We start from the raw sequence: 19,888 nt of genomic DNA on the forward strand, positions 1-19,888 counted from the left end.
AGGTGGGTTGCAGCACCCCAAGAGGGGCTGAGTGCTAGTGGATGGTGACACCCAAAAGGGAGTATTAAAGAGCCAGGTTTTATTTCATGGAAGAAGAGACCAGAGTTTCCCCAAGGAGGAGAGGTAGGCTATCCTGACATAGGTCACTGATCTGCCTAAGCAGCTGGTTGGGGGATGGGAGATGGGGGGTGGGGAGACCCCGAGAGAGCTGGCTTGGCTTAGGGAGCTGGACATGGCCAGGGCTCCAAGCCAGGCTGGCGTTCCAGAGTCCATGAGGACCAGCTTCAACTTGAACCATGTAACCTGGTGGAAAACCAGTGGCCGGGGCTGTGGGGTGGGGTGGAGGGGGGTTGGAGGGGGGTTGGAGGGGTTTTATGGAGAACAAAGGTGAAACCGGAAAGTCAGGGCAGAGGGCCCATTGACCCCAGCTGGCTTTCTGGGGAAGGAGGGGTAGAACCAGGATGGTCAAGAACAGTCATGCTTCAGCCAAGAAAAACTGGATGGAGCAAATGGCCACCACCTTGAACCTGTTTATACACACAGAGCACACTCAAAATGTCCTTTCTTAGAAGGGAGATCTCTTGTGCTCCATAGGTGTTTCCTGAAGGTGTTCAGGTGCAGGAGATTGGCCAGGGGGATGACTAGAAAGAGAGAAACCAGGCATCCCAGAGTGAGGCCTTTTGAAGAATGTTCTGGTTCAGCAGCAGCATAAACCTACCCATGCAAGGGAAACAGGCAGTGACAGGAACATGGTGTCAGAGACCAGCCTTGGGGGTCACCGTTCACCCCCTCAGGCCCTTCCCCAAGAAGCCTCAGAGGGGAACGAGAGTATCTGGCTAATTTGCTGCCCAAAGATCCCCACCCGCTTACTGGGTACTTCTTTGGGGTTCTCTATTGGAGTAGGTACTACGAGACTGGCAGCATCAGGCCTGGAGTGATAGGGGGCTCAAAGCCTAAGGTGGCCACCCCCAAGGTGGTGGAGAAGATCGGGGACTACAAGCGGCAGAACCCAACCATGTTCGCCTGGGAGATCCGAGACCGGCTCCTGGCCGAGGGTGTCTGTGACAACGACACTGTGCCCAGTGTCAGCTCCATCAACAGGTGAGAGGGACATCGCAGCGGGGGACTGGGGTACCTGGGCTTTGGGGGACTCATGATGGAGACCCGACTTGAGTGGAACAGAGCCTGGGAGGGGGCTGCATGCTGAAAAGTCAGGCTGGAAGTGCCCTGGGCCCAGGGTAGGTACCACACCTCTATAGCATCCCCACTCCCACCTCAACCTATCCCCCTCCCCAGGGCTGTACTCTCTGTAGTTTTCTTCCCCACATAGCACATCCTCTTTCATTCAATAAAAGAAACTTCTTCTTGAATCGAGCCTTTCCTGCATGAGACACAAGACCCCTAACCTGGACCTCATTCAAGCATCCACTCATTTGTTTAGTCATTCAGTCATTCAGTCACCACCTCAGTCAGTTATTCACTCACTCATTCATTCACACATAATTTACTCATATGTAGGCCCTAAGGCTGGAGTAGGAAATGGCAACCCACTCCAGTAGTGCCATTTCCTACTCCAGTATTCTTGCCTGGAACTCCCATGGACAGAGGAACATACAATCCATCGGGTTGCAAAGAGTCGGACATGACTGAAATGACTTAGCACACATGTACACCCTGAGGATGCACAAGCCTTGTCCGTGTGGCACTTAGAGTCCAGTGGGAAAACAGACACTAATCAAGTCCTAGTTGATGTCCACACAAACAACGGTAAAAATGCAGTTCTCAGTCTGGCTAGGGAGACAAATATGAGGGTATTGAGCTGGTGTCAGGTGGCTTGGTTTAGGGAGGTTATGAAAAGATGTCCCAAGTAAGAAATAACAAATAAGAGTTACCTAGGTGAAAGGGGGAGTGAAAGGAGCTTGAGATAGTATGTGCAAGGGCCCTGTGGCTAATAAGATCTTATACAAAAAGCTGAAAGAGGGAAGTCCCTGGCAGTCCAGTGGTTAAGACTCTGTACTTTTACTTCTGAGGGCCTGAGTTCAATCCCTGGTTGGGAAACTAAGATCCCACAAGCCGCATAGCATGGCCAAAAGAAAAGAAAAGCTGAAAAGAAAGCCAGTAGGTAAAGGGAAGGGGAGAGCACAAGGGAGACTGAGGTGGAGATGTGAATAAAGGCTGTTTGCCCCTCAGAGGCTGGTGGTCATGCTGTGTACCTCTCACCTATAAGCAATGGCAAGAACCTTAGCATGAGATGTTAGCCATGAGACTGACTTGCATTTCAGAAAGTCCAGTCTGGCTGCAATAGAAAGAAAAGATTAGAAAGGGTCAAGAGCAGATAGGAGTGGGCCAGTGAGTGACCCTGGAGGTAGAGTTTAGTGGTGGCAGTGAGATGCAGAAAGGGATCAATGTTGAAGAGAGTTACGAGGTCAAATCTACCGAACATGATGACGGCTCAATGGAGGAGGGAGGGAGGCAGATATTGAGCCCCACCTGTACTTCTGCCTTGAGTGACCGGTGGGCTAATCGTGGAACGGGAACAGTGGGAAGGACCAGGCGTGAGGAGTAAGGTCGTGGGTTTGAGTGTGGACAGGTTGAGTTTGCGGCTTCCTGGATGACTCAGTGGGTAAAGAATCCACCTGCAATGCAGGAGACTCAAGTTTGATCCCTGCATCAGGAAGATCCCCTGGAGGAGGAAATGGCAACTCACTGTAGTATTCTTGCTTGGAAAATCCCATGGACAGAGGAGCCTGGTGGGCTATAGTCCACGGGGTTGCAAAGAGTCAGATGCAATTTAGCCACTAAAAGAACCATGGGCTAAGTTTGAGGTGTCTATAGATACTCAAGTGGGATCTCAAAAAGGTGGATGGAGCTGGGGCAGCCAGAAGCCCTGTCTCCTTCTGCTATAAGGGCCTTTCTTCTCTTCCTTACAGAATCATCCGGACTAAAGTGCAGCAGCCATTCAACCTTCCCATGGACAGCTGCGTGGCCACCAAGTCCCTGAGCCCAGGACACACGCTGAGTGAGTGCCGAGGGTCCCACAGTCACACTCAGCCCCTTGCATACACACTCCCATCCATGTACACGCACAGAGTCGCACACAAACATGTCTACACAGACACACCCATGTGTTCAAACTGAGCCCAAACCTGGCTGGAATCCCAGGGAAGATCTTCTGAAATGTTTAGGGCTGGAAACAACGCAGGCTAGAACCCTGGCACCAGTAGGCAGGGCCCCTGACTCCTCTGCGGTGGTGGCAGGGGCTCTGAGGGGTGTCAGGCCCACATCCTGACCCTCTGTCTTGCCCCACTTCAGTCCCCAGCTCAGCTGTGACGCCCCCAGAATCTCCGCAGTCGGACTCTCTGGGTTCTACTTACTCCATCAATGGGCTCCTGGGGATCGCCCAGCCTGGCAGCGACAGCAAGAGGAAGATGGATGACAGTGAGTGTTGGGGGGACTAGAGGGTAGGTTGGGGGTGCAGGAGGGCAACTGCTCAGACAGGGCTCTCTGGTGGCTCAGGTGGTAAGAAATCCGCCTGCAATGCAGGAGACACGGGTTTGATCCCTGGGTCAGGAAGATCCCCTGGAGGAGGGCATAGCTACCCACTTCATTGTTTTTGCCTGGAAAATCCCATGAACAGAGGAGCCTGGTGGGCTACAGTCCTTGGGGTCACAAAGAGTCAGACATGACTGAGTGACTAATACTACTGCTGCTGATGAGACAGAGACCCCCTTAGGCCCAGGACTTTGTGGATTGTCTCTAAGCCACCTGGAAGTCTCGCTCTTCCCTCTTCCCAAGTGAGTCTACTTCCCCACTCTGGCCTGGGCGATGGGTCGACAAGCCCCCTGAAAGCTTTCTCCCTGCTGGGGGACGCCTGCCAGGTGACCAGGACAGCTGCCGGCTGAGCATTGACTCCCAGAGCAGCAGCAGCGGGCCCCGCAAACACCTCCGCACGGACACCTTCAGCCAGCACCACCTCGAGTCGCTCGAATGCCCCTTTGATCGGCAGCACTACCCGGAGGCCTACGCCTCCCCCAGCCACACCAAAGGCGAGCAGGTGAGGGGCCAGCCGGGCATGGGAGGCGAGCAGACAGGTGGGACGGTGGGGGGAGGGCAGAGCAAGACATGGTCTCTGAAAGCTCCCTAATCAACTGGCAATTCTAGAAGCAACTAAGAAGTTGCTTGATGGGCCCAGGGCACGTGCTTCCAGCAGCTCCAAGGCTGTCATGGCATTATTTCACGAGACGCTTGCAGCATCTTCCTGCTCATCCTTCCGGCCCCCTGCCTTCCCTCACCTGTAGCCTCTGAGCTTAGAGCAATGCAACCAACCGTGCCATCCCCCTGCCACAGTGTCTCCCCCAGATAGCAGGGTCAGGTCCTACAGCAATAAAGTCACAGCTCCAGCCTTCACAGCGTGACCTCCACCAGCACCTGCAGCCCCGCCTCGAGCCACTCACGCCTCCCCACCCCTGTGCCTGCCATGCTCACGCTCCTCTCGTTCACACCTCTCTTCCCCGGCACACGGTGTGCCCTCCTCGCTGAATGCCTTCCTCCCACTTCTCTGCCTGGAAAAGTACTGCTCGGCTAGTATGACTCAGCTCAAGCATCACCTGGTCCATGAATTCTTCCCTGCCCCTCAGACACGCTTCACTTCCACTCTCCCAGACTTCTGCATGTCTGGGGTGGGAGGGGCCGCTCCCCAGAACTCATGGGGTAGTGTCACTGCCTAGCAGACAGAGATGTCAAGATATAGCACATTTCTTGAGCACAGCATCTCAAGGCATCTTTTTTACCTCCAGCGTCTCCCACTGTGCCCCTCTAACAGATGCTCAATAAAGGTAGAGTAAATGCAATGAGAAATGCAGCCTGAGAAATGAGAAATGCAAGCTACAAGCAAAGTTTTATTCCCAGTGTTCAGGACAGGTGAAATGGCTTATCAGGGGTTGGCTTCTATGAAAAACTGGCAGAGATGACCAAAGTGTCTCCAGGAGCCAAAAAATAACTCTACACCTCTGTTAATTATCTTCTGTCAACACCACAGCCTCAGTGTCTTCCCCATCCCCCAACCCAACACCATCAATCAACTGAGGATTTTCTCTAGAGGGGTGTCTGCTCACCCCTCTTGGCTCAAGGTGTCATCTGAGCCAGGAGTGAGGCAAGCCCATATACCTTTAAGATCTGAGCAGCATAATGGTGACGATGCCAGTCACCAGCTGAACCACTGCCAGTGACTGTCTGGGCGGCTGGGCCCTTGCCAACAATGCAGCTGGTCAGGCAATCTGCGTCAGCGATTTTATCAGCCTGGGCTGTGGCAACCAGGAGGGCTTCAGAGAAGGCTGGCCGTCAGCAGACCTGGGGAGAGGGCAGGGCGATCAGCCACAAGTCAGCACGTGGCTCCCAGGCCCGGGTTGACTGGGCAGGAGGGGAATGGGGCCACAGCAGTGGGTCTGCCAGGAACCTGCTATGAGACATGGACCCAACACAACTCAGTGTCCTGGTAGAGAAACCTTGCTGCTGAGACCCACTGGGTTCTGCAGAACCATTCCTGAGCCTCAAGAAGTGGGCAGCTTGTGACTCTTCATGTAATTTTAAAATAGCTATTTACTGAACATGTGTGTTACTAAGCATTTTGTGCTAAGTGTTTAATGTAGGTATATAAAATCTCCTTTAATCCTTGTATTGGCCTTGTAAAGCAGCTCTATTATCCCTGTTACAGAGGTGAGAAAACCAAGGCTCAGAGAGGTCAAGGAGACTACAGCTACTAAACCAGTCATTGCAGAACAAGAGCTCAAACTTGTCCAAGTCATGAGGAATTGTGCCCTCTGCACCCCAATTCAAGTCCAACCCCAATAAGAAATCCAATCATCCTTGAGATGTTTAAGGCATTTGGAGTAATGTAACTGAAATGTCTGATTTATAGGTTTGTTTGTTTTCCTCCGAATTGTTAGATTTTGGAGAGCTACAGGATTTTGAGGTGTGATTTCCCTGGTGGCTCGCTTCCCTTGTGGCTCAGCTGGTAAAGAATCCGCCTGCAATGCGGGAGATCTGGGTTCGATCCCTGGGTTGGGAAGATCCCCTGGAGAAGGGAGCAGCGACTCCTCACTCCAGTACTTGGACCTGGAGAAGTCCGTGGGGTCACAGAGAGTCAGACACGACTGACTGACTTTCACCTCCCTGGTAGCTCAGATGGCAAAGAATCCGCCTGCAATGCAGGAGACCTGGGTTCAACCCCTGGGCCGGGAAGAACCCCTGGAGAAGGAAAGGGCAACCAACTCCAGTATTCTTGCCTGGAGAATTCCACGCTCAGAGAGCCTGGTGAGCTACAGTCCATAGCGTCTCAAGAGTGTTGGAAATGACTGAGTAACTAACACCACCAGGATATTGAGGAGGTATTTTATACCAGATCAGCATGTCCACAAGACATTTAAAACTTTTCTTATACTTTCTAGAAATCAGGCATTTTGTTCAATTTCATGAAACCAGGCTCTAAGTAAAAGCAGGAAGCCCCCCTCAGAAAGTGTAGAACCAGAGTGCCATTTAGTCAGTAATTGCTGCTACAGGATAATGGTGCCCTTGTGGTCTCCAGAGTTGACTGCAACTTCCGTAAGTGCTGGGCATGCAACCAGAAACTGCTGTGGCTCCTTAGAGAACCCAGCTCAAATCACTGAAAGTGATTGCCTTTAGAGAGCTGTTATATAACCACGGAGCACAAGTCTTGATTTCAGTTTTTGCACACTGGTTCACAGAGCACATTGGTGACATGTGTGATCCGCATGTGGGGAGCAGAGGTGTGTGCTGTTTCATGGCCTGGTGGGAGGGTATCATGATGAGGTGTGATGTACCCTTGCCTTTAATTGAACAAATTCTTCTTGGAAGAAACATTGGAGGAGATGGCCCACTCATGTCAGGGGAGGCTCAGTGAAGTCTAAAACGAGGTTCACAAAGAAAACTCCCAGGGGTACTTGATAAAGAATTTTTAAACAAAAGTAACCACAAATATCATCTTCAAGCTGAATGTGCACATTTATATTTGCTTGGATACAGAGAGAGAGGGGAGAAGTCTACCTATTTTGCTTGGCTGTCTGTCCTTTTACTGAAGGAGAGAGCGCAGGGGTCAGGATCAGATGGCCTCGATTTAGACTCCATTTCATACTCACCTAGGACATTCACCTCTCTGGTCTTCAGGCTCTCAGCATCTCAGACATAATATTGCTTGCCCACATCACAGGGCTGTTGGGAGCAATGGATCAGGATAATACAGGCAACGTCTAATGCCTGCTCTCTTTACATGTAAGATGTGGTCATGATGTTATCCACCACAGAGCAGTGGTTGAGAACATAGGTCCTGGAGTCAGACCAGGGGAGTGTGACTTCTGTGGGGTGTGAGAAGTGTGTGGACCAGCTCTGTGCCTGTGTTTCCCATCTGGAGAATATTCTAATGAAAGGAGGAGATCACCCTGAACAGTCCCACCTGCTAACTGCCCCAGCCCTGCATCTTGCTCTCCGTGGGCCCAGACAGGGTGAGGAAACCAGGAAGAAGCCCAGCATCCAGCCAGGGCGTGGTCCTTGGAAGGACCCATTCTCTTCTGTGTCTGGCGCTGTTGCCACCAGCCTGCCTTGAATTCCAGAGTTGCCAGAGGGCGAGTTCTGCCCCTAGAACTGGGAGAAAAACAGAAGGGCTGTGAGTCAGAGAATAAAAACTGATTAAACAGACTAAGTGGAGTCAAGACTGAGAGGGAAGAGGGGACAGAGGAAGGGGGTATTTTCTAGGGAGAGCCGGCTGGCGGGGATGGGGGGGCGGTCTTTAAAAGGAGAGCCTGCTGCCCACAGCCTCTGTGCGCTCACTTCTTCTTGTTCCCCAGGGTCTTTACCCGCTGCCCTTGCTCAACAGCGCCCTGGACGACGGGAAGGCCACCCTGACCCCCTCCAATACACCCTTGGGGCGCAACCTCTCGACTCATCAGACCTACCCCGTGGTGGCAGGTACGATGCCCAGAATCTCCTGGGCCATGCGGGGGCCGGCTGGCGGGCAGAGCTGGCTGGTGGAGAGGAGGAAGGTGTTAGGGCCCTGGGCCCGGAAAGGAGAGGGGGACTCTGCTGGCCGGTCAGCAGGTGGGTCGAGAGGGTCTCGCCTTCTATCCTCGGCCCTTTCTCCGCCTGCCCCCCAGCGCGGGGCACACGCAACCTGCGTCTACACTCACAGAGGCACGGCAGGAGGCAGAGGTGCCCTCTCACCTCCTCCCCCCACCTGAGTGACACCGCGTAGCCCCGCCCACTCCCACGCCCCGCCTCAGGGAGGAGCCCGCCCGCGCCTCGCCGCCCCGCCCCTCCCGCATCTCATGGCTTGGTTTGTGCATGTTCCCGCCCCATCATCTCACACCCCTCTCTCCTTGTTGTCTCCCTCCCTCCGGCAGATCCTCATTCACCCTTCGCCATAAAGCAGGAAACCCCCGAGGTGTCCAGTTCTAGCTCCACCCCTTCCTCTTTATCTAGCTCCGTCTTTTTGGATCTGCAGCAAGTCGGCTCCGGGGTCCCAGCCGGTGCCTCGGTCCCGCCCTTCAATGCCTTTCCCCATGCTGCCTCCGTGTACGGGCAGTTCACGGGCCAGGCCCTCCTCTCAGGTACGACAGGGAGGTCCCGGGCCGTACAGCCATCGCGGGGGGCGGGAGGGGGAGTCCTCACGGCCGGCTGCCAGTTCCCTACTTTGGGTCTAGCCTCTACTCTATCCCCGAGTCCTCTCCGCCATCATCCTCTTCCCTCATTCCTCCGGCCACTTTTGGGGGCGCCAAGATGCGGTCCTTCATGCCTGCAGAGTCAGGCCGTGGGAGGGACAGACACTCTGGGGGGTACTTGGAAGTGGGGGTACCTGATGGATTTCCAAAACCTTGCGCCAAAGCGCCATGACAGTGCCAGAACCCTAAGACCAGGAGCCAGACTCAGTAAAGCCCCAAACCCTTGGTCTGGGTAAAAAATGCAAAAGAAGAAAAAAAGAAAACTCTGGAGGGAGAAAGGCATTGGCTTTGGGGGCCATATTCTGGATCAAATTTCTAAGAATGGAGGGTCAGTCCCAATTGGGTCCCCATAGTGTAACTCTCGTGTCCCTAGCTTAAGTGTTTCTCTTGGAGGACACTCAGGCAGAGTGACTCACCAGTCCAAGAGATGGGGAACCAGGAACTTTTCATCAAGACCCTCATCCAACTCAAGGCTGGAAGCACCTTAGGGACATTTAGTTTAAATCTCTCCTTACACTGGTGGGCAACAGGCCCAGGCAGAAAGACTCAGCCAAAATCCCTGAATAGGAACATGGTGACATGTCAGCTTGCATGCACCCTGTGGATCAGATCCCAGCAGAGCTGAGTCTCCCTGGCAGAAAGACATTGGCCCGTCCAGGCAAACTCTGAGCAGTGGCTGAAAAAGTCAGAGGTGTTTGGCTAGGCAGGGAGAAGGCCAGAGGTGGAGTGAGGGAGGGAACAGAGACCCATAACAGTCTTCAGATATTTGAAAGGCGGCCACAGAGATGAGACTATTTCAGAAGTGGGTCCAAGGCATTGAACCAGGACCCAGGGAAGAAGCCAGGAGTGGGCCAGGCCTTCTGGACCAGTGGTTTTCAAGTTTGCCGGGCCTCACAGCACTCTCTTGAAAGGAAAAGTTTTGACAGAAGCCAGGTATCCAGACCGAATGAAGAGCTGCTCTGTCTGAAGTAGGGGCTCTGCCCAGGGAAAGCCCTTGCACTTGAAAATCACTGCATCATAAGAATCAGACCTCTGCCCACCCAGAGGGACCTCAAGGTCATCTTATTCAAGTCCATTGACCCTTCCTTATAACTGTCTCTACATTTTATGTCTGTCTGGCAACTAAGACTTTTTTTTTCCCCTCTGTGCATCTCCGTGTCTAATGAGGGAGGACCTCTTAGGGGAGGTGGGCACAGAGGTAGAAGGTTCATAAAGGAATCCCAGCGTGTGGGCAGAGAGGCAGTGATGAAGGATCTGAAGCAAGGAGGAAAGTGTTGACTCAGTGCAGAATTTCAAAAGAGGGTGAAGTCAGCGGAGATGGGTCATTTGTTTTGACCAAAGTGATTAAAGAAGAAAAGTCTGTGAGCTGAGTGAAGTGATGTCAGCCAGAGAAAATGGGACAGGGTTAGGAGGGGAGAGAGGAGGGGGAGAGTCAACGAGACTTAAATTCAGTGTTTGGGGGGGAAGGGCCCAGTTACTGGGCACCACTGCCTGCCTGTGTGTCTGATGGGCGGTGACCAGGAGGGCTGAGAAGAGGCAGGTTAGGGATGATGGTGTGGGTGAAGCGTGTGGTGTGGGGGAGCAGTTCTTCACTTCCTGGGAATTGTGAAGAGGCTGGGCAGGATCAGCCACAGAGGAACAAGAAGGACCCAGGGCAGTGGGAAGCAGATATGTCAGAGCACAGACCTGGGCATTGGTGTGAAGTGTGGTTGAAACAGCCCAGTGCAGAGTCCCTACTCTCAAACCCCTCCCCCGCTTTCTCCCCTCCCTTAAGGGCTTCAAGCACCTCCAGACAACATGCAATCAAATCAGGCGTGATGCTTCCAGCTTCTACGAGCTGTTAGTTTAACAGACATGCCCCGTGTCCGTTGTCCATGCAGGACTGGGAGGTCATCCCTGCATGGGGCAAAGCAGCAGGCAGCAGACACGCAGTGGTCATTCAGGTGGGGGGCCCCCAGAGACAGACCCTGGTGAGGTAATGTGCAGGGTATGACCCCCGTGAAGGCTGTGGAGCCCAGCCTGAGGATGGAGGAGGCAGCACAGAGGCAGGGGCTCTGGGAAGAGCAAGCAGGGCCCAGGCTTGGAGAGGCTTGGTCTAGATGGCTCCTGAGAGCAGGAAGCAAGTCAAGGCCACAGTCCACAGAACTGGGCCTGCCCCGTGACTCAGCACAGGGGTTCAGGACGGCTAGTGTCCATGCTGAGCTTAAGTGGTGGCCTGGAGCTCCTGAAAGACTGTCCCCTTGCAACCTCCAATCAAGATTGAACCTAAATGCCTACCACGTGGCTGAGCCAGAGTGAGCAGACTGGGGAGACGGGGTAGGAAGAAACCAGATTAGGAAGGGAATAATTTGGGACTTCCTTGAAGATCCAGTGATTAAGACTCCACGATTTCACTGCTGTGGGCCCAGGTTCAATCCCTGGTCAGGAAACTAAGACCCCATAAACCATGGGCACCATGGCCAAAAAAAAAGGAAGCGAATGATATCAAGAGTCTGGGGGCTGGAAACCTATGCAAGGGAGCAAGAGATTGATTTGGAAGAATAAAAAAGAAAGCCGAGACCAAATTAATGCAAGGTAATGATGCTGAAGACAGGCGAGAGGATGAAGGACTAGGTAAATTTTCATTCCATAATCATCGCCTACCTGAACGCCCTCCCCAGCTCTCCTCCTCTGAGTAGCTACCTATGGACTGGACCCTGCCTACCACCTCCCACCAGGTCTTTGCCTGCCTCAGAGTCCCCACCAGGTCAAGTTCTCCCCAGCCCAGCCTCTCTGCTAATGCGATGTCCAGGATGGTTTTTTCTGGGTCTCAGCTTCTCCCTAATCAGCTAAGAAGGAAGAAATCTCAGGGTTTGGGAGACAGGAGGATTGCCCCTAAATGCTCCTCTCAGATGCCCCAGTCTAGGGTCCCAGCACACTGACCGGGAGCAATACTGATGCTGTCCTTGTCCTGTCTGTTCCCCAGCTGACTCCAGCTCAGCTGTTGAGGAAGCCCTGACTTTGGCTTTATCATCAAAGAGTCCGTTACCCGCCTCCATCCTTCTGTGCAAAATTATATTTAATCCTGCCAAAGAGATTTCTGAATTGCCATAAATTCTCCTTGCTATCAGAGCGAGATAAGGAGTTGAAAAGAGGTCACATAGAGGGCGGCCATCAAAGGAGCCGATAAATGGTCTGAAATCACGTCTACCCTCAGAATTCCCCCAAGTCCTGGTTTTCTGATGCTGGTCTCTACCGAAACGTGGGATATTTACCAACATTTCTGTAGTGCTAGTGTTTTCTTGCAGAATCTGACTTCCCAGGCATTTAATATCCAGCTTTGACTACATCAGCTTCTTTTCATATGTATATGTACATATGTGTATATATAATTTATTTATTTTATTTTATGTGACTGTGCGGGGTCTTTGTTACCGTGCGTGTGATTTCTCTAGTTGGGGAGAGTGGGGACCACTCTCTAGTTGTGATGCGCAGGCTTCTCACTGCGGTGGCTTCTCTTGTTGTGGAGCTGTAGGCACACAGGCTTCAGTAGCTGCAGCTTCCTGGCCCTAGAACATAGGCTCAGTAGTTGTGATGCACAAGCTTAGCTCCAAGGTATGTGGAATCTTCCCAGACCAGGGATTGAACTCATGTCCCCTGTATTGGCAGGTAAATTCTTATCCACTGGACTACCAGGGAAGTCCTACATCAGCTTCTTAAAAATAGAACTATTTTGAAAATATATTTGAGTGCAGAAGAGACGGAATTACAAACCAAAGATAAACTTATGGTGAAGAGCCTTAAAAATCAATTAAGTCCAGAAAATAGGCTGTGAAGGCATGCCTCCACCTTATGGCTTCTGTAGTTTCATTTCTAAGAAGGTTGTAAAGTTCTTGGCTTTGGGGGAAAAAACCGAATATTTAAGGAATTGAAGCAGAGTCCTGGGGCTTCCCAGGTAGCACTAATGGTAAAGAATCTGCCTGCAGTGCAGGAGACACAGGTTCGATCCCTGGGTTGGAAAGATCCCTTGGAGAAGGGAATGGCAACCCTCTCCGGTATTCTTGCCTGGGAAATCCCATGGACAGAGGAGCCTGGTGGGCTACAGTCCATGGGGTCACAAAGAGTCAGACACGACTGAGCCACTAACACTTTCACTCTTTCCTGGGGACTAATGGAAAAGTTGAGGGTGAAGGGTGTCCTGAAGACAGTCTCAGCCAGCTTTTCAAGGGGGCCAAGTTTCAGGGGAGGAAGCCTCCAGGAGTTGACGCTCCAGCATCTGACTCAGATACCTCTGTCCCACTGAGAGAAATTTAGGTGACTGAGAAGAAATGAAGATTAAAAATCACAGAATACACGGGAGTAAAGCTGATGAAATTCAATTTCCAAGAGCATTTTAGGGGCTAGTTCTCATGGGATGGGACTGAGGGGGACAACTGTGACCAAATTAAATTGTGACTTAAGGAGAGCTTGTGTCCTGGTGCTCTGACCCCCCTGAGCTGTAGAGCTTAAGAAGCAGCAGGACCTGGCGATGGAAAAGGACAAGAAGAGAGTAACATGAGAAGGGGAAAAGTGAGACCACAGGGAGCCCCAGAGAGCACCTAGGCCAATAATAGCGAATAGGTGGTCTGAGAGCCCATACTTACCCCCAGCCCCAGTCATAGCAGACATAGATGCAGCCTCAGAATCCTTCTCAACACAGTGCAACAGGAAGCCCCCTACCAATCAATCAAGTATTCATTTAGGTGAACCCAGTGTACAATCTCTCATCTAACCGAGCTCTTCATAAGAGAGATGAGAAGATGCCAGTCAGGGAAATTAAATACTGTCCTCCCTGGCCACAATCTAGACCTAGATGTCTGTCTGTCCATCTCTTGGAAGTAGGGAGGGAAGAGGAAAGGGAAAAGGCTTCAGGCCTGAATTAGCTATCACCCTCTTCCATCACTCTCCTACTCATGTCACATCCACCCTCTGTCCTCAATCTGCCCACATAGACTTCATGCCACTCCTTGCCTCTTGTGGGCTGTGGTACCAGGGGCTTCATCCAAGGGTCGAAGGGGCTGAGTCTGAGAGCTGATCATATTGCAGTCTTTTTCGAAGAAAGATCCAATTTTCTACCTGTGTCCCCTTCTCCTTCTCATTATACTGAAGTTCCCCTTCTCTCCTCTGTGTTGCCAAGCCCTCATTTGTTCAGACCTGTGTCAAGTGAACTGAATGCATCTGTCAAATTCCAGCGGGTTCTACTCTATTTGGTCCGGAACCAACCACTGCCAGACAGTATGCTCAAAACAAATTAGGAATTTAGGGGGTGGTGTTTATTTTTTACCAAAACATTCACACAGCCTTGAACCATGAACACCAATAACTCTTTCCAATAGGATTTATTCTGTAAAGTTTCCCTTGGCATGTAATAATTTATAGAATGTGTCCATTGCATGAATCAGTGTGCACCTGTGACATGAAACTTCGACTCTGAACGATGCTGATAACATGATGGTAATAGTAATAAGGTGTGTATGGCTACTCTCATTTATTTATTTATTTATTTCCCCATTTTACACGTGAAGAAGCTGAGGCTTGGGGCATGTTGGTGGCTGGTCTAAGGACACTTGGGAAATTCGTTGTAGAAGCAGAATGAGGACTGAAGTCCTCTGATTTCTGGACCCTTCCCTCTAGAGGAAGCATGGAAGTCCTGGAGGCCTGGTCTTGTCTGTTGAGTCCCCTGGACTTGGCTCCAGTACCCATCCCAGTCTATCCTCCCTTGACTTAGCACCTAGCCTTGCTAATTTACATTCTTGCTTACTGCTGTATCCCCAAGTGCTTCTTAAAGTGCCCAGGATATCAGGATTAATCAATATTTGTCAAATGAATGAATTATCTTCAAGGAATCTCTAGAAATAGAGGTAAGGAGGCAGTTACTGTTGTATTGACAACTTACAGGGTTCCCTGAGAGGTACCTTCTCTTCCACTGTTGCTAGGCACCCCCAGAGGGCCTGACACAAGAAGGACCCCAGGGGTGGGGGTGGGGGACTGATGGAGGGAAAACAGTGCTGTGGGGGTGTGGACTTGGTAACCTGGTTGACAGAAGCTCACAGGGAATCCATGTGAGTCCTAGGAGAAAAGGCAGCCCCCAGTGTGGAAAGAGGTAAAGGCATTTTGGTAAAATGGTGATAATCTAATCCAGTGATTCTCATTCAGAGGTGACTTTGCCTCCCTGGGTCATGTGACAATATCTGGAGACATTCCATGTTGTCGCACTGGGTGGGAACTGTTACTGGCATCTAGAGGGTAGACCCCAGGAATGCTGTCCAACATCCTGTAATGCACAAGAAAGCCTCCCCTGCAACCCCCCCGCCACGGAAAATTATCTGACCCCAAGTGTCAATGGGGATGAGGTTGGGAAACCTCCTACCTCGTAAACATCACCAAGAACTCGGACAACCAGAAAATTTCATCATCAAACGGGGGTGTTTTGAGAGGGAAGAGAGTGAAATGTGTGTTCTTTGTAAATATGCTGGCACAGTATTTATATCTAGTCAGATTGGGATGTCTTGTCACCTGGTCAAGAATCCTCAGGTGAGGGAGGATCTTGTGGGTCTGCCGGACAGGGGCCCATGAAAGAAGGGACATGGGTGGGAGGAGGATTGTGGTTGTTGTACGTGATGTGGATGGAGAGAAATCACCAAGTTAAATGGGGTCTCCAGAATGGGATGGCTTGACTACCTGATGGAGAGGAGAGGCAGAGCCAGGACATCAGAACTTCACAGAGCATCCTCCATGTCACCAAGGCCAGAATATTTCCCACAAATTATAGATAAACAAAGACAGGGATACTTGTCTGTTTTGCTGAAAATAGTTCTTTTCAGGAATGGCATGGATAGATGTCAGTGGTTCACAGGCTTGTGTAAACACTGCCTGTCAACCCACATCTCCTTTCCAGGTCAGGAATAGGCAACATATTTCATGTCCCTTGCACTCTGATAGGTTATAGCCACCCTTAAGGCCAGGTTGAGGAGCAGAAACCCCATTCTGGCTCAGAGGCAAAGAGTGTGGTGATTGATTGGCAATGTCTGCCACAGGTCCAGAAAAGGACAGTGATGGGCCAACGGGCCGCCCCTTTGCCATCCCTTCACAGGGCCTTGTCCTTGGTTCTCCTGGGAGCTGGGGCTGAAAGGGTGTGAGCTCTTAAGTCCAGTGGCCTCTAATGTGTTTATTACAGCCCACTGTGCTAGCTGCTATGTGAATGCCACAGGGGACCACAAAGACCTGGAAGACATAGCCCCCAGCCTCCCTCCAATACCACGACATCATTATGGATGACTAAGATTCTTGTAAATAAAATCATTGGAGGATAGGGAATAATAGAGGCCTGTAATAGCCAGGCCTCCCCTACATGGTGGAGCCTGTGGCCTGGTGAAGGCCCACTGAGTAGGGAGGATCTTGGGCTCAGAGAAGGAGAGGGGAGGGAGGAAGTGGGTCCAGAGAATGGCTTGGGAGAGAGTGGGAGTGGCAGAGGGCAGGCTTGCAGAACCTCCGGGGAGCAAGACAGTAAGTACAGGAGCCCACAGTGGCCCGCCTGATAATGCTTTGCTGTATTTTTTCAGGGCGAGAGATGGTGGGCCCCACGCTGCCTGGATACCCACCCCACATCCCCACCAGTGGACAGGGCAGCTATGCCTCTTCTGCCATCGCAGGCATGGTGGCAGGTAAGGGGTGGGGCTGGGCAGGAGGCGAAACATTGTAAAGAGGAAGTGGTAGCCATTGGTGGAGCAAGAAGGTACAGGAAGTAGGGTGTGCCCCATGCATAGAGTTTCCAAAGGACACTGAAGGATGGACCAAGGGATGCAGCTCCTTGTTAACACCCGGAGAAAAGACTCCAGTACAGTCCTGGCCCCTTAACTCTCCTTCCAGCTCAGCCCCCTTCTTCCCAGAGGCTCCCTCTTTCCCATCATGACGAAAAGGGAGAGGCTGAGACAGACTAACATTCAAATCGGAGCTCTGCCATTTCTTCCAGTGATTCAGTAAGCCTTCATAGAGAGTCCTCTGGGAGCCATCAGAACAATGGAGGTAAACCTAAGCCCAGCTCTTAAGCACCCCGTGGTCTCCCAGTTATTTACCTCTGATGAATCCTGGTTTACCCTTTCTGAAAAATATGAGTGTGAATGGTGTTGGTGATGATGGTGATGAAAATGGTTGAAATATAACCTTCACACCTCACATTCATTCAACCCTGCACAGTCAGGAGCCATGGCTTGAGTATTCCAAAAGTACTAGAGTGTGAGATGAGCAGGGAGTATGTCTCCATTATCACTTCGACAGTCCTGGAATCCTCCCCAACAGTCCTGGGGGTCTCTTTGTCTGACAGGATGATCATCACCCAGCAGTGACCTGGGGTATCAAGATCTGAACAAGTGAGAACAATGGGAGTTTCTCTGGGTGCATCTCATTCTTTTAGGAACCCTACAGGCAGAACCTCAGAATGGATAGGGTAGAATAGAACCATATGCATAGGGTCCCTGGTGGCTCCGGACAGTAAAGAATCTGCCTGCAATGCAGGAGACCTGGGTTCAATCCCTGCATGGAGAAGGGAATGGCTACCCACTCCACTATTCTTGCCTGGAGAATTCCATGGACAGAGGGGCCTCGAGGGCTACAGTGCATAGGGTCGCAAAGAGTCAGACCTGACTGAGCAACTGACACTTTCACAGCCACTTGCACTGCCCAGAGAGGTCTGAGGACCTGGCGCTCCTGGAAGGGGCTCTGAATCAGGACATCTGTGACCCCCCTTCTCCCCACCAGCCTACCTGCCTCTGACTCCAGAGACTCAAGGCCTTCACCCAGGCCTGTTTCCCCTCCCCCGCCGGCAGGGGTTATTCTTTACCAGCCACCCACTGTGGGCGCCCTGTGCGAGGCAGGTGGGCTGGGCGCTCCTGGGCAGAGGGAGGGGACGAGGAGAGAGGGAGGAAAGGAGGCTCTGGGCTCCCTGGGAACCCGCTGAGCTGGCACTTGTTGCTGCCTGGTTACCGTGGCGATGTGCTTAATGCAGCGTTGAAAATACAGAATACTGACTCCTCTCTCCCTCCTGGCCCCAGACTCCCTCCCTCCCTCCCCTCCTCTTCTGGAGCGTGAAATGAGATTGGTCAAGATAAAAAAGGAAAAGATTCGGTTATTTTTTTAAGAGTGTGGATAATGGGGCCTCTCAATCACAATCCCAGGCTCCAGTCGGTGCCCCCATCCCCCTTCCAACCTCTCCACCTTTCCCTGCCGCCTGCTTAGAGGAGGAGGAAGAGACAGAAAGCCCAGGGCTTTTCTCTTAATTATGAATCATTTCCCGGGGGCAGGCCCAGGGCACAGGGTTCCTGGGGCCCAGAGTCTGACCTGTGAGGTAGCTGGAAGGCTGGGGCCTCTCATCAAAGTCCCCCAGGTTGTTTCTCTAAAGACCTCATCCTGAGTGGGTGTTGCAGGAAAAAAAATAATAATAACACAAGTACACCATGGACTACAAGTGAATTCCAAGATGGGGTTTGCCTGGCAAGGTGGATGGGCACCCAGTAAGTTTCATGCAAATCAGTTTTTAGAAAATGCAGTGTTATTTAAATGCATCCCTAGGTTCCTAGTAACTCGGTGGTACAAATGAATTCTTAAGGAATATTTTTGGTAGAAAAAGTATTTGTCCATTTCTTACCAGTGGGTACAATCTCCTGATTGATTGAAGGGGGATTTCTTCCATTAAAATCAAAACTTCATTGAGCACCTACTGTGTGCTAGATAGATACAAAATGCTGTCAGCAAGGCATGCCAGTGACAGTCTTCAGTCAGTTGTAGGACAGGAGATCATTTATTTGCATTTTCTGGGTGCCTGGCCATTCATAAGTATAAGTTTATTTCTCTTTGAATCCTCACCGTAAGACTGGAGCATTGATACAACCTCAGGTTTATGTAGATAAGGAATCAAGCTTAGAAAAGCAAAGTGGTGTGCTTGGGGATCATAATCACAATCATACTAAGTGACTGGGTTATTCAAACACTATTCTTTTGATTTTCAAATCTTGCGTTCTTTCTGCTACACCACGCTGTCTCCCATCATATCAGAAGTAACAACACGAGCTATAAGAGAGCAACACAGGAATAAGACCAGGGCATGGATTTCTCTTGTCCATTCATCTTCTGTTTTCCCTTCTAATTGTTGTTGTTGCTGTTCCTGCCCCGTTAATACTGTTAATGGCCCTTTTATCAGCTTTGGAGCCGAACAACAACTCTGATAGATGGATACACCCATCTATCTCTCCATCTTTCCATATATTCACCTTTTCACACATTTTCCCATATATCCATGCATATTCATATCCATCCTTCCATCATTGAATCATTCAGTCTTCTATTCATCTTTCCTTTATCCATCCTTTCTTCCATCTACCCATTTTTCTATTCATGCATCCATCCATTCATCTATTCACCCATCTTTCTATTCATCCATCCATACTTCAATTCATTCATTCATCCTTCTATCAATTCAACCTTCTATTCATCTTTTCTTCACCCATCCTTTCTCCCATCCATCCATTCATCTGTCTTCCATCATCCATCCATCCTTCAGTTCATCTATTCAACCTTTTATCCCTCTATTCATCCTTCCATGCACCTTTTCATACATCTATCCTTTCTTTTATCCATTATCCATACTTCTATCATCCACCCTTTCAACCATCCTTGCGTCCTTCCATCCATTTTACCACTTTTCACTTAACAAATAGGAGTTGAGATTCCCTGTTATGGGATGCAGTGACCAAGCCAGGTCCATCTGTTTATGGAGCTTACAGCCTAACAGTGGAGAAAAAAGTATAGTAAACAAGTCAAGGAATGAAATCAACAAGATAATTTCAGATAGCGATACGCTCTGGTTCAGACAATAAAATGGGATGATGTAATAAAGAGCTGCAGGGAGAGAAGATAACTACTTTAGATTGGGTGATCAGGAGAGACCTCTCTGAGAAGGTGTTCAGAGTGGTCAGCCAAGTGATAAACTGGGGCAGACCATCCCCAGCCCAAAAGAACAGCAAGTGCAAAGGCCCTAAGGTAGGAACTAGTAGTGTAGCATGATCACACATGGGAAGAGTGTGAGTATAACTGAGAACAGTGAGTGAGCGGGAAAAGCACTACAGAATGAAGAGATATTGGTGGGG

At 50.8% G+C, this 19,888-nt stretch overlaps 1 protein-coding gene across 1 annotated transcript in view; it reads left to right on the forward strand.

The window, feature by feature from the left end:
• PAX8 (paired box 8) overlaps positions 1-19,888 on the forward strand; it is a 61,760-nt gene that overhangs the window by 35,677 nt on the left and 6,195 nt on the right. Inside the window, exons 4-10 of the mRNA XM_061156110.1 lie at positions 904-1,101; positions 2,931-3,019; positions 3,313-3,438; positions 3,879-4,054; positions 7,860-7,980; positions 8,412-8,618; positions 16,310-16,411. Of these exons, the coding sequence (XP_061012093.1) occupies positions 904-1,101; positions 2,931-3,019; positions 3,313-3,438; positions 3,879-4,054; positions 7,860-7,980; positions 8,412-8,618; positions 16,310-16,411 (1,019 nt within the window). The remainder of the gene's footprint in view (positions 1-903; positions 1,102-2,930; positions 3,020-3,312; positions 3,439-3,878; positions 4,055-7,859; positions 7,981-8,411; positions 8,619-16,309; positions 16,412-19,888) is intronic.

This window comes from Dama dama, chromosome 11 (assembly GCF_033118175.1).
Source record: "Dama dama isolate Ldn47 chromosome 11, ASM3311817v1, whole genome shotgun sequence".
NCBI classification, from domain to species: Eukaryota; Metazoa; Chordata; class Mammalia; order Artiodactyla; family Cervidae; genus Dama; species Dama dama.